Raw genomic sequence first — 17,966 nt, forward strand, 5'->3', positions numbered from 1 at the left:
TATGAATATGGACCACTGCCTCTCCCTTAACCCTTTCCTATTCTCTTCTATGGCACACAGCAAACAGAAGAATTGAACAGCAACTGAATATACTAGAGAGAGAGATTTGGGGAGAATTTACTACGATTTCTAGGAGTTGTAGAGACTGGGATGTATAGTTCACCTATAATCTAAGAGCACTCTGAACCGCACCAACGATGGACCTGGAACTAACTTGGCACACTTTCTCCAACTTAGATCTGTTTTAACGCCACCATCAACAACATCAAGGAGAACCTCAAGAAGAAAACACATTGGCTGCCCTGCTTTCACAGGAGACCCAGCCGATGCAATATTGCCTTGTATCGTCAGATGCTGAAACTTGTTTATCGTTTTGACCTTGCAATTTTTTGCAAAATAGCAATGCAAGGAAGGAGAGGCCTTTGGGCAAGGAGAGGCTGCAAACACCACACTCAGCATTATTTTCAGGCGCTGCTAGGTTCTGTAGAGCTATTTCTATCAATGTAATTTCGATCTTGGCCTGAATTGCCTTTGTCCTGATGTCTTGCTCCTGGGCTGCAAGGACCAGGCCTTCTGTCTCCTTCTTCAGTGTCCCATTCGTGAGCCACAGCCAGGTCTTCTCCTTATCAGCTTTTCCTTCAACTTTGTCAAGGAACTTTCCATGCAATGTTTTGTTGTGCCAGCTGTCAGCTCTAGTTTGTAGTGCGGTTTTCTTTTACTGGTTTTTTTGTCTGCTGTGCTTTCTGTCTCCTTCTTCAGGGTCCCATTCGTGAGCCAGAGCCAGGTCTTCTCCTTATCAGCTTTTCCTTCAATTTTGTCAAGGAACTTTCCATGTAATGTTTTCTTGTGCCAGTTGTCAGCTCTAGTTTGTAGTGCGGTTTTCTTGTACTGGTTTTTTGTCTGCTGTGCTTTGAGGAGTTTCTGATTTTTTACTTCAGTCAAAGCAGGTTCTTCACTTTGTTTTACATATTCTGCCAGGACATGTTCTTCTTCTTTGACTGCTTGTTTGACTTGCAAGAGTCCTCTGCCCCCTGATCTTCTAGGCAGATATAGCCGGTCAACATCACTGCGAGGGTGCAGTGAATGATGAATAGTCATGAGTTTTCTTGTTTTTCTGTCCAAATTGTCCAGTTCCGCCTGTGTCCAATTATTATTATTATTATTATTATTATTATTTTATGACACAGCAAACAAGATAGATATACTGGATTTCATATCACAAAATCACAAGTCGAACACTTCCCAAGTGTCTAGGACTGTGTGATGTATTTTTGGATGATGTGGGCAGATCCCAGTAAGGTGGCCTTTTGCAGTTGGCAGATCGTAATTTTGTCAATGTCTATTCTTTCCAAATGCCGGCTGAGATCTTTTGGCATGGCACCCAGTGTGCCCATCACCACTGGGACCACCTGCACTGGTTTCTGCCAGAGTCTTTGAAGTTCAATCTTGAGGTCCTGATAGCGGCTGAGTTTTTCCTGTTGTTTTTCTTCAATGCGACTGTCACCTGGGATGGCAACAGCAATGATCCAAACCTTTTTCCTTTCCACAACTGTGATGTCTGGTGTGTTGTGTTCCAGAACTTTGTCAGTCTGGATTCGGAAGTCCCACAGTATCTCTGCGTGCTCATTTTCCAATACTTTTGCAGGTTTGTGATCCCACCAGTTCTTTGCTGCTGGGAGATGGTACTTGAGGCATAAGTTCCAATGAATCCTTTGGGCCACATAGTTGTGCCTCTGTTTGTAGTCTGTCTGTGCAATTTTCTTACAGCAGCTGAGGATATGATCCATGTTTTCGTCGGTTTCCTTGCACAGTTTGCATTTTGGGTCATCAGCGGATTTTTCGATCTTGGCCTGAATTGCCTTTGTCCTGATGTCTTGCTCCTGGGCTGCAAGGATCAGGCCTTCTGTCTCCTTCTTCAGGGTCCCATTCGTGAGCCAGAGCCAGGTCTTATTATTATTATTAGGGTTAGGGTTATTATATAATTATTATTATTATTATTATTATTATTATTATTATTATTATTATTATTAAAATTGAGGCTGGGTGGCCATCTGTCAGGGATGCTTTGTTTGTGCTTTTGGTGCACAAAGGCAGAAGGAGTTGGACTCAGTGGCCCAAGGGGTCTCTTCCAACCCTCTTTATTATTATTATTATTATTATTATTATTATTATTATTATTATTATTATTAAAATTGAGGCTGGGTGGCCATCTGTCAGGGGTGCTTTGCTTGTGCTTTTGGTGCACAAAGGCAGAAGGAGTTGGACTCAGTGGCCCAAGGGCTTTCTTCCAACCCTCTTTGTTGTTGTTGTTGTTGTTGTTGTTGTTATCATCATCATCATCAAGGCTGTATTTGTTCCTGTTTTGTTTGGTTTTTTTGCTTCAAAATGAGGCATGTGCAGAGTGCATAGGAATTTGTTCATAGTTTGTTTGTTTTTAACTCTAGTCCAGCCCTCCAATGGTCTAAGTCCAGCCCTCCATGTCTTATTTGTAGTGCAAAAACAACAACAACAACAACAACAACAACAACAACAATGAAAGAACAATACAATATTTAAAAATAAAGATAATTTTAACCAACATACATTTATCAGGATTTCAATGGAAAGTGTGCTCCTGCTTCTGGCCAATGAGATAGTCAAGTTAATTAGGATTGTTGTTGTTGTTGTTGTTGTTGTGCCTTCAAGTCATTTCAGACTTTGGTCGAGCCTAAGTCTAAAATGTATTTATTTATTATTTATTTATTTACTGCATTTATTTACTACATTTATATCACACCCTTCTCACCCCAAAGGGGACCCAGAGTGGCTTACAAATTATATGTACAAACAATATATTATATTATTAGCATAGCACAATATTAGCATTATATATTACTATATTGAACTATACCACTATACTGTAATATTGTATGTAATATAGAATATATAATTAATATTATTATATGGTATTATTATTAGTGTTATATTGTATTACATTATAATATTATTATCAATATTATATGTATATACAATATGTTATATTATTAGCATAGCACAATATTAGCATTATATATTACTATATTGAACTATACCACTATACTGTAATATTATATGTAATATAGAATATATAATTAATATTATTATATGGTATTATTATTAGTGTTATATTGTATTACATTATAATATTGAGCTAAAACTGAGCTAAAGCTCAAAAGTGACATGCACAAGAAGTGGAAAAGGGGAGAAATCACCAAAGAAGAATTCAAACGTATAGCCAACACCTGTAGGGAAAAGGTTCGCAAGGCTAAAGCGCAAAAGGAGCTCAGGCTTGCCAGGGACATAAAAAACAACAAAAAAGGCTTTTTTGCTTACGTTGGTAGAAAAAGGAAGAAAAAGGAGGCGATAGGGCCATTGCAAGGAGAAGATGGGGTGATGGCGACAGGGGATAGGGAAAAGGCAGAACTACTTAATGCCTTCTTTGCCTCGGTCTTCTCACAAAAAGAAAGCCATCTTCAACCTCAGCAACATGGAATGGACGAAGGATTGGGGGAAATCCAACCCCAAATAGGGAAGCAAGTTGTCCAGGAACACTTGGGCTCTCTAAACGAATTCAAGTCCCCAGGGCCAGATCAGCTACATCCAAGAGTATTGAAGGAACTAGCGGAAGTTATTTCAGAACCACTGACAATCATCTTCGAGAGTTCTTGGAGAACAGGAGAAGTCCCAGCAGATTGGAGGAGGGCGAATGTGGTCCCTATCTTCAAGAAGGGAAAAAAGAACGACCCAAACAATGACCGTCCGGTCAGCCTCACATCAATACCAGGCAAAATTCTGGAAAAGATCATTAAGGAAGTGGTCTGCGAACACTTAGAAACAAATGCGGTCATTGCTAATAGTCAACACGGATTTACCAAAAACAAGTCATGCCAGACTAATCTGATCTCTTTTTTCGATAGAGTTATGAGTTGGGTCGATACAGGGAATGCTGTGGATGTAGCGTACCTGGATTTCAGTAAGGCCTTCGACAAAGTCCCCCACGACCTTCTGGCAAACAAACTAGTAAAATGTGGGCTAGACAAAACTACGGTTAGGTGGATCTGTAATTGGCTAAGCGAACGAACCCAAAGGGTGATTCTCACCAATGCGTCGTCTTCATCATGGAAAGAAGTGACAAGTGGAGTGCCGCAGGGCTCCGTCCTGGGCCCGGTTCTGTTCAACATCTTTATTAACGACTTAGACGAAGGGTTAGAAGGCACGATCATCAAGTTTGCAGACGACACCAAACTGGGAGGGAGAGCTAACACTCCAGAAGACAGGAGCAGAATTCAAAACGATCTTGACAGACGAGAGAGATGATTGGCCGAAACTCACAAAATGAAGTTCAACAGGGACAAATGCAAGATACTTCACTTCGAGTGGAGTGTTGCAGGGTTCTGTCCTGGGCCCGGTTCTGTTCAACATCTTTATTAACGACTTAGACGAAGGGTTAGAAGGCACGATCATCAAGTTTGCAGATGACGCCAAACTGGGAGGGATAGCTAACACTCCAGAAGACAGGAGCAGAATTCAAAACGATCTTGACAGACTAGAGAGATGGGCCGAAACTAACAAAATGAAGTTCAACAGGGACAAATGCAAGATACTTCACTTCGAGTGGAGTGCTGCAGGGTTCTGTCCTGGGCCCGGTTCTGTTCAACATCTTTATTAACGACTTAGACGAAGGGTTAGAAGGCACGATCATCAAGTTTGCAGACGACACAAAACTGGGAGGGATAGCTAACACTCCAGAAGACAGGAGCAGAATTCAAAACGATCTTGACAGACTAGAGAGATGGGCCAAAACTAACAAAATGAAGTTCAACAGGGACAAATGCAAGATACTTCACTTCGGCAGAAAAAATGGAAATCAAAGATACAGAATGGGGGACGCCTGGCTTGACAGCAGTGTGTGCGAAAAAGACCTTGGAGTCCTTGTGGACAACAAGTTAAACATGAGCCAACAATGTGATGCGGCTGCTAAAAAAGCCAATGGGATTCTGTCCTGCATCAATAGGGGAATAGCGTCTAGATCCAGGGAAGTCCTGCTCCCCCTTATTCTATTCTGCCTTGGTCAGACCACACCTGGAATCACACTGGGTCCAATTTTGGGCACCACAGTTGAAGGGAGATGTTGACAAGCTGGAAAGCGTCCAGAGGAGGGCGACTAAAATGATTAAGGGTCTGGAGAACAAGCCCTATGAGGAGCGGCTTAAAGAGCTGGGCATGTTTAGCCTGCAGAAGAGAAGGCTGTGAGGAGACATGATAGCCATGTACAAATATGTGAAGGGAAATCATAGGGAAGAGGGAGGGAGCTTGTTTTCTGCTGCCCTGCAGACTAGGACGCAAGGGAACAAGGGCTTCAAACTACAGGAAAGGAGATTCCACCTGAACATCAGGAAGAACTTCCTCACGGTGAAAAGGGCTGTTCAGCAGTGGAACTCTCTCCCCGGGGCTGTGGTGGAGGCTCCTTCTTTGGAGGCTTTTAAGCAGAGGCTGGATGGCCATCTGTCAGGGGTGCTTTGAATGCGATTTCCTGCTTCTTGGCAGAAAGGGGTTGGACTGGATGGCCCATGTGGTCTCTTCCAACTCTACTATTCTATGATTCTATGATTCTATTATTATCAATATTATATGTATATACAATATGTTATATTATTAGCATACCACAATATTAGCATTATATATTACTATATTGAACTATACCACTATACTGTAATATTATATGCAGTATAGAATATATAATTAATATTATTATATGGTATTATTATTAGTGTTATATTGTATTACATTATAATATTATTATCAATATTATATGTATATACAATATATTGTATTATTAGCATAGCACAATATTAGCATTATATATTACTATATTGAACTATACCACTATACTGTAATATTATATGTAATATAGAATATATAATTAATATTATTATATGGTATTATTATTACTGTTATATTGTATTACATTATAATATTATTATCAATATTATATGTATATACAGTATGTTATATTATTAGCATAGCACAATATTAGCATTATATATTACTATATTGAACTATACCACTATACTGTAATATTATATGTAATATAGAATATATAATTAATATTAGTATATGGTATTATTATTACTGTTATATTGTATTACATTATAATATTATCAATATAATAATAATAATAATAATAATAATAATAATAATAATAATAATTTTATTTTTATACCCCGCCCCATCTCCCCAAAGGGACTCGGGCGGCTTACATGGGGCCTAGCCCGATAAAACAATCAAATATTAATGATAAAACAATAAAACAATTATACCAATAAAACCTCAATTATCAGTAAAACAATCGATAAAATCGACATGAAGCATACAATATTAAAACAGGAGACTAATTCATAAAACCCAGTACAGAATGTGCCGGAATGGGGAAGGTATTTTACGATTGAAATGGACAATACAGTGTATATATGCATATACAATATATCTATATATATAAAAGAGTGATGGCATCACGGCAGCGGACAAAACAACAAAAGTAAACACCCCACAACCTTGGAAATTGACAGCACAACCCCTCATCCATGCCTCTAGGTTGATACAACAAAAAGAAAAGAAAAATAAAGTCCTAATTAGAGGGAGAAGAATAATTGTTTTTATCCAATTGCTGCCAGTTAGAAGGCTAAGCTCCGCTCACTTGGTCTCCTAGCAACCCACTCAGCCCAGGGGACCCTTTATCTTAACTACCACCAATTCCTCAATACTTTATTTCCCATACCACCATACTTCGCCACAGCAACGCGTGGCTGGGCACAGCTAGTTATATTATAAAACTGAGGGCGGGGGCCAAGTAAATGACCTTGGAGGGCCGCATCCGGCCCCCGGGCCTTAGTTTGGGGACCCCTGGTCTAAGGGACCGTGGACTGGCCCTCTGTTTAAAAAGTTTGGGGACCCCTGGGCTAGAGGATGGTGCCTTCTTGCAAAGCAGGAGGGGTTGGACTAGATGGCCTCTGGGGCTCCCTTCCCACTCTACGGATCCTATTGTGTTGCCATTGCCACACACAGGCTCCTAATGGCAAAACCGGCCATTAAAATGCCAGGCGCTCACTTGTGGGTTTCCAAAGAGGGGAAATCGTGCCAAAGCGAAGGCCTCCCATTGATGAATACCATGGAGAGCGCATCCTTTTTCCTTTTGTTGCCTCTTTCCTCTCTTTCACTTGGATGCCTCATTTCCCAATCCAATTACGGCCCTTTTCCCTCCTGGCAACGAAAAGCAAGCCGGCCCAAGGCCAGGACCACCAACCTTTGCAACCACTGCAGAAAACCCTTCCTTCCCCTTGCTCCCAATATTCATTCTGCATATATATATATATATATATATATATACCCTGTTTCCCCGAAAATAAGACATCCCCAAAAAATAAGACCTAGCAGAGGTTTTGCTGAATTGCTAAATATAAGGCCTCCCCCGAAAGTAAGACCTAGCAAAGTTTTTGTTTGGAAGCATGCCCGGTGCTCGCCAAACAAAACACCAGAGCATGCAGGATTGGTAAATGTACATACCAGTTGTACATGGAAATAATTGTAGTAACAAGAAATTCTTGACAGAAGTCACAGTTTGTCTGGTTTGGTTATATTAGTTTGTAATGACAACTGCTGTACAGTATATAATAAATGTTCATTTTTTTGTTCAACAATAAATGTGAATTCTTCTTCATGGAAAAATAAGACATCCCCTGAAAATAAGACCTAGAGCAGGGGTCCCCAAACTAAGGCCCGGGGGCCGGATGTGGCCCTCCAAGGTCATTTACCTGGCCCCCGCCCTCAGTTTTATAATATAATATTTTTATATCAGTTTTAATAATATAATATATTGTATATACATATAATATTGATAATAATATTATGTTATACAATATAATACTAATAATAATTATTAATTAATTAATAATTAATAATTAATTAACTAATAATAATACCATATAATAATATTAATTATATGTTATATATTACATATTATATAATAGTATAGTGGTATAGTTCAATATATTAATATATAATGCTAATATTGTGCTATGCTAATAATATAATGTATTGTATGTACATACAGCTGCTCTGAGTCCCCTTCGGGGTGAGAAGGGTGAGATATAAATGTAGTAAATAAATGCAGTAAATAAACAATTAATTTTAGACTTAGGCTGGGCCAAAGTCTTATATGACTTGAAGGCACAAAACAACAACAATCATAATTAACTTGACTATCTCATTGGCCAGAAGCAGGCCCACACTTTCCATTGAAATCCTGATAGGTCTATTTTGGTTAAAATTGTTTTCATTTTTAAATATTGTATTGTTCTTTCGTTGTTGTTGCACTACAAATAAGACATGTGCAGTATGCATAGAAATTTCTTCGTATTTTTTTTTCAAATGATAATACAGTCTGAAAGATAGTGGACCGGCCCTCTGCTTCAAAAGTTTGAGGACCCCTGACCTAGAGCATCTTTGGGAGCAAAAAATAATATAAGACACTGTCTTATTTTCGGGGAAACACGGTATATACCTTATATGTCAGAGTTTTATATTATTTGGGTCATTTCTTATGTGAAAATGAATAAGTGTTTGCAAGAATCATGTCCCATCTATGTTTGATCAGCAATCAAGACACCTGCTTTAGATTGAGGGCTATTAATAGAGATTGAGTAAGTCTTATGGTGGTGTTGTAGTGGTGTTGTTGTAGAGTGAGAGGAGAGGTGTGAAGGTAAATATGAAGATGCTGTGATGGTGGCAAAGATGGTATTGCTGCTGAAAAGCTACTGAAGTGGAACCGAAGAGAGGTTTGAAGAGGTTTGAAGACGGAGAGTCCAGAAACCAGAAAGGTTAAAGCTTGAAGGTAAGAAAGCTTTGTTTTGCTGCTGATAAAAGCAAAGGACTGTGTTTTGTATGTTTTGTTTATATAAATCTTTCTTTACTAAAAGACAGTTTGTTTTGGGGTTTTCTCCTTGGACAAAGGGTGCAACTTCCGCAGAAGGGGTTGAATGTTTGAAACCCGATTGGCTAGCTGCGACACTATATACTCGAGTATAAGCCGAACCGAATATAAGCCGAGGCACCTAATCTATATGTATAAAAGAGTGATGGCATCAGGGCAGCGGACAAAACAACAAAACTACAGGCCCCCCAACCTCGAAATTTGACAACACAACCCATCATCCACGGCTCTAGGTTGATACCACAAAAAGAAAAGAAAAATAAAGTCCTAATTACAGGTAGAGGAATAATAGTTTTTATCCAATTGCTGCCAGTTTGAAGGCTAAGCTCCACCCACTTGGTCTCCTAGCAACCTACTCAGCCCAGGGGACAGGCACAGTTAGGCCTCACTTAGGCCTCTTCCACAGATTATCAGATTTTAACTGGATTATATGGCAGTGTAGACTCAAGGCCCTTCCACACAGCTATATAACCCATTTAGAATCTTATATTATCTGCTTTGAACTGGATTATCTTGACTTCACACTGCCATATAATCCACTTCAGTGTGCATACTAAACATAAAGACAACCATACAACAGACATTCAATGCCACCACTACCTCAACAATTTCTAACCAACACCACCAGACAACGCCACAGCAACGCGTGGCCGGGCACAGCTAGTCTATATATATAAAAGAGTGATGGCATCACGGCGACCCACAAAACAACAAAACTACAGGCCCTCCAACCTCGAAATTTGACGACACAACCCATCATCCACGCCTCTAGGTTGATACAACAAAAAGAAAAGAAAAATAAAGTCCTAATTACAGAGAGAGGAATAATTGCTTTTATCCAATTGCTGCCAGTTAGAAGGCTAAGCTCCTCCAACTTGGTCTCCTAGCAACCCAATAAAAAATAATAATAAACACTAAAAATAATTAAAAACTCTAAAAAATTAATACAATTAAATACTATAATAGAAAATAACTAAAAACAATACAAGAAAATAATAAAATATAATAAATAAAAATATAACTTACAATAAAATTAATTACAAAATACAAATAACGTCAAATAAAAAATTACGCAACAATTTTTAACCAATACCACCACCACTTTGCCACAGCAACGCATGGCTGGGCACAGCTAGTATATATATATACCGTATATACTCGAGTATAAGCCAACCTGAATATAAGTCGAGGCACCTAATTTTACTACAAAAAAACTGGCAAAACATTGACTCCACTATAAGCCGAGGAGGGTAAATTTCAGAAATAAAAATAAATCCCAATAAAATTACATGAATTGAGGCATCGGTAGGTTAAATGTTTTTGAATATTTACATGAAGCTCACATTTAAGACAAGACTGTCCAACTCTGATCAAATCATGATTCTCATCTTCTTCCATGTAAATGTGCTTATGTATTCTTTTAATAATAATAGAGTAAAATAATACATGTAATAATAATAATAATAATAATAAATACAGGAAAATAATACATGTAATAATAAATAGAGTAAAAAATACAGGAAAATAATACATGTAATAATAAATGCTATAATAATAATAAGAAAAAGATCAGAGTGAAATAATGAATGTATTAATAATAATAATAAAAATAGAGTAAAATAAATGTAATAGTAGTAACAATAATAGAGAAAAAGTAATAAATGTAATAATAATAATAAAATAGAGTAAAATAAATGTAGTAGTAGCAACAGTAATAGAGAAAAATAATAAATGTAATAAAATAATAAAAATAGAGTAAAATAAATGTAATAGTAGCAACAATAATAGAGAAAAATAATAAATGTAATAATACCAATAATAATAGAGAATAATAATAAATGTACCATATATTCTCGAGTACAAGCTGACCCAAATATAAGCCAACCAGGACCCTCACCCGAGTATAAGCCGAAGGGGGCTTTTTCAGTCTGAAAAAGAGGGCTGAAAAACTAGGCTTATACTTGAGTATATACAGAGTGTGTGTATATGTGTGTGTGTGTGTATATATATATATATATATTAGGATGCAAATAAGGAAGAAATGCCCCTCTTGTATCTTCTTTCATCCCTACACACCCCCATTCCCATAAGAGAAGACCTTTAAACAACTGGGGCTGGCTGAGCATCCTGATGCAGAGGATGCAGCTCAGTTTCCATGGTAACAGCTGTCATGGAAACACCATCAAAGCTGTGGTCCTTGCTGATGATGGATGGGAGAAATAAAGCTTCAGCCTTGGGGTCTCTGCCTGCTGGAATGAATGAATATATATATATATATATAGAGAGAGAGAGAGAGTATATGTATATGTGTGTGAATATGTGTGTGTGCGTATATATATATATACAGTAGAGTCTCACTTATCAAACATTCTGGATTATCCAACACATTTTTGTAGTCAATGTTTTCAATATATCGTGATATTTTGGTGCTAAATTCGTAAATACAGTAGAGTCTCACTTATCCAAGCTAAACGGGCCGGCAGAAGCTTGGATAAGCGAATATGTTGGATAATAAGGAGGGATTAAGGAAAAGCCTATTAAACATCAAATTAGGTTATGATTTTACAAATTAAGCCCCAAAACATCATGTTATACAACAAATTTGACAGAAAAAGTAGTTCAGTACGCAGTAATGTTATGTAGTAATTACTGTATTTACAAATTTAGCACCAAAATATCACGATATATTGGAAACATTGCCTCCAAAAATGGCTTAGATTATCCAGAGGCTTGGATAAGCGAGACTTGGATAAGTGAGACTCTACTGTACAGTAATTACTACATAGCATTACTGCGTATTGAACTACTTTTTCTGTCAAATTTGTTGTATAACATGATGTTTTGGTGCTTAATTTGTAAAATCATAACCTAATTTGAGGTTTAATAGGCTTTTCCTTAATCCCTCCTTATTATCCAACATATTCGCTTATCCAACGTTCTGCCAGCCCGTTTATGTTGGATAAGTGAGACTCTACTGTATGTATGTATGTATATATATATATATATATATATATATATATGGCAATTTCTTGGGGAGTTGGACTAGATGGCTATAAAGGGGTAATGAACGACCGAGGTTCTTTTAGGCAGGGGGAATCTTTTTATCCCACCGCTGCCACCAATTTGTAAAGGACTATGAACGACTAACACCAGTTTGGAAAGATGCAAACCACCAAAGACTCAAGGAGGAGACTTTTTACTTTAAAGAGTAGCATAACTTGGTTTAAAATATATGCGACAGAGGCTTAGTTGTTGGAAGAACAATAACAAGTTTATTCAGGCACAAAGCTTAGTGGTACAATGTTGTTTCTCACGTAGAGGTATTCTTATTAACAGTTACAATACTAGAATGAGATGAATCAAACTCTCTAAAATGTCACTGCTTTTACTTAAGGTAGTTAAAACCTATTCCTCTGCCACTTTCTAACTGTTACTTCAAAACTTGGACTATACAGCGACTTCAAACCACAGTCACCCCTGTGATATACTATCATAGATTCTCTGTTCCTTACCAGGACACAGACTACATTAAATAAGTCACCAAACTTATTTAAACCGACTCAAAATGAACAATTGAGTCTCCTTGATCCCATCAACCTGGAATCAATCTTCCCTGTGCCTCATCAGAGCACAGACTGACTCTCTTTTTTTAAACTCTGCACTTCTTCCACTAAACGGCGGTTGGCTCCACCTACTTCTCCATGGCAACCAGCCTCTGAGTGCTGAGATGCAATAACTGTAATACTTGCCCTTTTAAAACATAAACACACAATTAAACATAACATCTGTAAACCAAAATTCGTACTTCATTACAATGGCCTTTAAGGGTCCCATCTGCACTGTCAATATAATCATGCAGGTTGAAACTGCATTATGCAGTCAGTGTAGACTCATATAATGCCACTTAATGCCATTAAACCGCATTATATGAGTCTGCACCGACCATATTATGGACATTTCTTGGGGAGTTGGACTAGATGGTCTTTAAGGGTCCCATCTGCATTATATAGTCAGTGTAGACTCATATAAAGTAGATTGATGCCATTAAACTGCATTATACGAGTCTGCACTGACCATATTATAGGCATTTCTTGGGGTTAGACTAGATGGCCTTTAAGGGTCCCATTTGTATTGTCAATATAGTCGTGCAGGTTGAAACTTTAAACACATATAATGCAGCTTGATGCTGTTAAACCACATTATATGAGTCTGCACCGACCATATTATATCCATTTCCTTGGGAGTTGGACTAGATGGTCTTTAAGGGTCCCATCTGCACTGTCAATATAGTCATGCAGGTTAAAACTGCATTATATAGTCAGTGTAAACTCATATAATGCCGCTTGATGCCGTTAAACCACATTATATGAGTCCGCACCGACTATATTATTGCCATTTCTTGGGGAGTTGGACTAGATGACCTTTAAGGGTCCCATCTGCACTGTCATGTATAGTAATGCAGTATGGAACTGCATTATATTGTCTCATATGCCATTAAACTGCACTATATGTGTCTGCACTGGCCATATAATGCAGTTTGGGACTGAACATTATAACAATGTCGATTGTCTTAAAAAATAATTCTACATATATAATATATATGCTTTGCAGAGTTGCTACTATCCTAAGGCTTTGCAATCAGGAAAGATGTAGTTTTATGAGGTCTTGAGACTTTTCTGCTACATAATGCTGTTACTTCACTAAATTACATCTCCTGTTGCATTGAACCAGGGCAGTTAAAGAGAGTCCAAACTGCATTAAGTCTACAGTGTAGATGCGGCTGAGCCAAAGGAAGGACTTTGGGGAAGTTGTATCTTCTGCAAAGCTGCGAAATGTTGTCTCCCATTATCCCCAGAATTAATTAATCCGCATTAGTTCCACAGTGTGGATGCACCTGACATGTCACGGAAGTGAGTTGGAAGGGAACCCCAAAGGTCATCCAATCCAACCCCATTCTGCCATCAAGAAAGCTGGTTGGGAATACAACAATATCTTTCATTTCTATCCAGAGAGTGGGAGACAGTCTTATCTGCCCAAAAGTGCTGCTGCCAAAAGTGCAATTCCCCGGATTCAATGGCACGAAGGAGTTACAAGTGGGTATCAAACTGCATTAACTCTGCAGCGTAGACTGGCCTTTGCAGAGAAAGAGAAGGAGGCAGAGAAGCCTGTCGAATGCCATTCGAAATTGGGCAGACCTCTGGATGAACCCTCATGCGCCAACATGCGCAACGGCAAAAAACGTCTGGCTTCTCTTCCCATAGAGACACAGTGTTCCCAAACCGAGAGACTACAAACCCCATCAGTCTGCAAAAAGTGGGTGGGTGGCAGGCAGCTATTTTTGCACCGTGCAAAACCCCTTTTCTTCTGATATTTGCAAGCATTGAAAAGCATAACCCGATGCATTGAATTCCATTTCCCACCCACAACATTTGCATCGTGTGCAGATGTTCATAGTCTGCTTTGCAGGGCCAATAATGGGCACAATTATTCCATGCTACATTAAAAAAAATATTAATTATTTGGTCTCTTTTTAAAAGGATCAAGATCTATATATACCTATATCTATCTATGTCTCTATCTCTATCTGTCTCTCTCTTTATTTACTGTATATACAGTAGAGTCTCACTTATCCAAGCCTCGCTTATCCAAGCTTCTGGATAATCCAAGCCATTTTTTGTAGTCAATGTTTTCAATATATCATGATATTTTGGTGCTAAATTCGTAAATACAGTAATTACAACATAACATTATTGCGTATTGAACTACTTTTTCTGTCGAATTTGTTGTATAACATGATGTTTTGGTGCTTAATTTGTAAAATCATAACCTAATTTGATGTTTAATAGGCTTTTCCTTAATCCCTCTTTATTATCCAAGATATTCGCTTATCCAAGCTTCTGCCGGCCCGTTTAGCTTGGATAAGTGAGACTCTACTGTACTCGAGTATAAGCCTAGTTTTTCAGCCCTTTTTTTAAGACTGAAAAAGCCCCTCTCGGCTTATACTCGGGTGAGGGTCCTGGTTGGCTTATACTTGGATCAGCTTATACTCGAGAATATATGGTACATTTATTATTTTTCTCTATTATTATTGGTATTATTACATTTGTTAATTTTCTCTATTATTGTTGCTACTATTACATTTATTTTACTCTATTATTATTATTATTATTAATACATTTATTATTTCACTCTGATCTTATTATTATTATTGCATTTATTATTTTACTCTATTTATTATTACATGTATTATTTTCCTGTATTTATCATTATTATTATTATTACATGTATTATAGTAATTTTATTATTACATGTATTACAGTAATTTTTTCTATCTATCTATCTTCTGGTCACCATATCTGTTCATTCATTATATATCTATCTGTATAGATACACACACACACACACACACACAACAAATAGATATGGTGACCTTCTTCTTCTTATTATTATTATTATTATTATTAATGCCCCGCTTTTTCTCTCAAAGCAGCTAATATATATATTCACCATATGTAGGTATGTATGTGTATAATAATAATTATTATTATTATTGTATGACACAGCAAACAAGATAGATATGCTAGATTTCGTATCACAAATTCACAAGTCGAACACTTCCCAAGTGTCTAGGACTGTGTGATGTATTATTATTATTATTATTATTATTATTATTATTATTATTATTATTTATAACCCGCCCTATCTCCCCGATGAGTAACAAAACTGGCAAACATTCAATGCCAGAATCAGATAAACAACAAATCAAAACAATAGGTAAAACAATCTCAACATAACTCGTAAAACTAACCAAAATCTAACCAAAAACGGAACATAAATAAACATAAATATAATATAGATTCATGCAAATTAAGCTAAATGCATTCAAAGCGTAAGATAGTTTTTGACATACCAAGATTTGCAAAACCTATTATTTTGGAGGGAGACCCAAGTGGAAATCCTGATTGTATGTATGTGTATATGTGTGTATGTATGCGTGCATATATTGTGTGTATGTGTGTGTGTGTGGATGTGGGTGTGGGTGTGCTGAGCGCATGCCGGTTCCTGTCCGGCGCATGCGCAGATCGTTTTTGCCTGTTTTGGGGGTTTTGTGGGTCCCAGTTTGGTTCTAGACGTTGGGTTTCGTGGTAGGAACCTAGCGGCAAGGCTGTTGGGTTCTGTTGCCAAGTTTCGTGGTTCTGGGGCGTTTTGTTTTGTTGCTTACTTCAAGGCCCAAAATCCATTACATTTTTATATATATAGATGTGTGCGTGTGTGTATCTAGAGCAGTCCTTTAATAGTAAACACGGTGATCCATTTTGATCCATTTTTAACCACGGAAGTGACTAGGAATTGATGTGGCCGCCTGTGCATTTTCTATTTTTAATTTGATTGATTTTCCGCTTCTCTTCCGCCCTCAAGGCAGCAAAAAAAGGCTTCACGGTAATACAATATTCAAAGACGATTACAGCCTGACACAGTGACACCTAAAACCAACATAATGAAAGGGTCCTAATCCAGATTATAGGGGTGCGTCTACACCAGGCCTGGGCCAACTTCGGCCCTCCAATTCCTAACAGCCCACCGGCCCCCAAATGCATAATGCAAATGCTAATGTAAAATATCCCTCAAAAATGTAATATGTGACCCCAAAATGTAACACGTCCCCCAGAACCTATGAAGTGCCCCAAAATGTATTATGCACCCCTTAAATGTACTAATCCTCCCCAACATATATAATTCCCTGCAAAATATATGTCTCACACAATGTAAATATCCCTCCAAAATGTAGCATGTGACCCCAAAAATATAATATGATCCCCAAAAATGTACGCCTACCCAAATGTAAAGTATCCCTCCAAAATTTAATATGTGACCCCAAAAGTGTAAATGTGCCCCCCAAATATATATATATATATATATATATATATATATATCTGCAAAGGTAAAATATTCCTCTAAAATATAATATGTGACCCCAACCCAAAATATAACATGTTCCCCGAGAATCTATCAAGTGCCCTAAAAAAGTATCATATACAATGTCCCCCGGATATATAATATGCCCCCCAAAAATATGATGTCCCCCAAATGTATCATGTCTGCCAAAATGCAAAATATCACCCCAAAATGTATATATGTGACCCCCAAAATGTAACACAACCCCAAATGTAACTGAACCCCCCAAAAATGTATCATGTCCTCTATAATATCCCCCCAAAAAAAATTGAATTAAAAAAATGTAACATGCCCCCAATGCATCCCTCTTGCCCCCCAAAGGAGCCCCAATTTGCCAACCCCAAGGACAGGGACGTCCTTACCGTGATGCCTCCGCCCATGCATTTAGGGGGTGCTGCTGGGGGTCCCCTTTGCCCCCCTTCTTTTTCCTCCTCCTCCTCTTTCTCCTCCGGGCTGCCATCCTTCTTGAAGAGGGTGTAGAAGATGTAGACCACCAAGGAGTAGAAGGCGTACATTGATTCGCTAAACAGATCCTAGATTTTGGGAGGCGAGTGTCTCATCCTTTGCAAACGCGCCTCCTTCTCTTCTTCTTCCTTCCAGGCGCGCCCCCGCGGACCAGCGCGCTCCCGACACGGCTCTGCCTGGATGGCTGGCTGGCTGGCACCTCCTTTGCCGCAGCCTCGGCTTGGAAGCAGGCCACCCCAGAGAGCGAAGGAAAGGGAACCCCAAAGGGCATCTAGTCCAACCCCGTTCCTGGCAGGCATCGGCCAAGCCCGCCCCAGAGATGGCCACTATCCAACCTGTGCTTAAATACTTCCAGAGACTCCTAGAGTTGAAGCAGAGGCTCATAGCGCTGAAAAGGGACCTCCAAAGGCCATCTAGTCCATCCCCCTTCTGCCAGGCAGGCAGGCACAATCTGAGCCCTCCCAACAGATGCCCATCCAGCCTTGTTCAATCATTGAATCCTACAATCCTGGAACTGGAAGGGGACCCCAAAGGCCAT

The 17,966-nt window shown here is 38.5% G+C and overlaps 1 protein-coding gene across 1 annotated transcript in view; it reads right to left on the reverse strand.

The window, feature by feature from the left end:
* kifc2 (kinesin family member C2) overlaps window positions 1-17,626 on the reverse strand; it is an 80,707-nt gene extending 63,081 nt beyond the window's left edge. The window contains exon 1 of the mRNA XM_008123437.3: window positions 17,326-17,626. Within this exon, the coding sequence (XP_008121644.2) occupies window positions 17,326-17,478 (153 nt within the window). The 5' untranslated portion in view covers window positions 17,479-17,626. The remainder of the gene's footprint in view (window positions 1-17,325) is intronic.
* Between the last annotated feature and the right edge of the window lie 340 nt (window positions 17,627-17,966).

The sequence above is a fragment of the Anolis carolinensis genome, chromosome 4 (genome assembly GCF_035594765.1).
Source record: "Anolis carolinensis isolate JA03-04 chromosome 4, rAnoCar3.1.pri, whole genome shotgun sequence".
Classification (NCBI taxonomy): domain Eukaryota; kingdom Metazoa; phylum Chordata; class Lepidosauria; order Squamata; family Dactyloidae; genus Anolis; species Anolis carolinensis.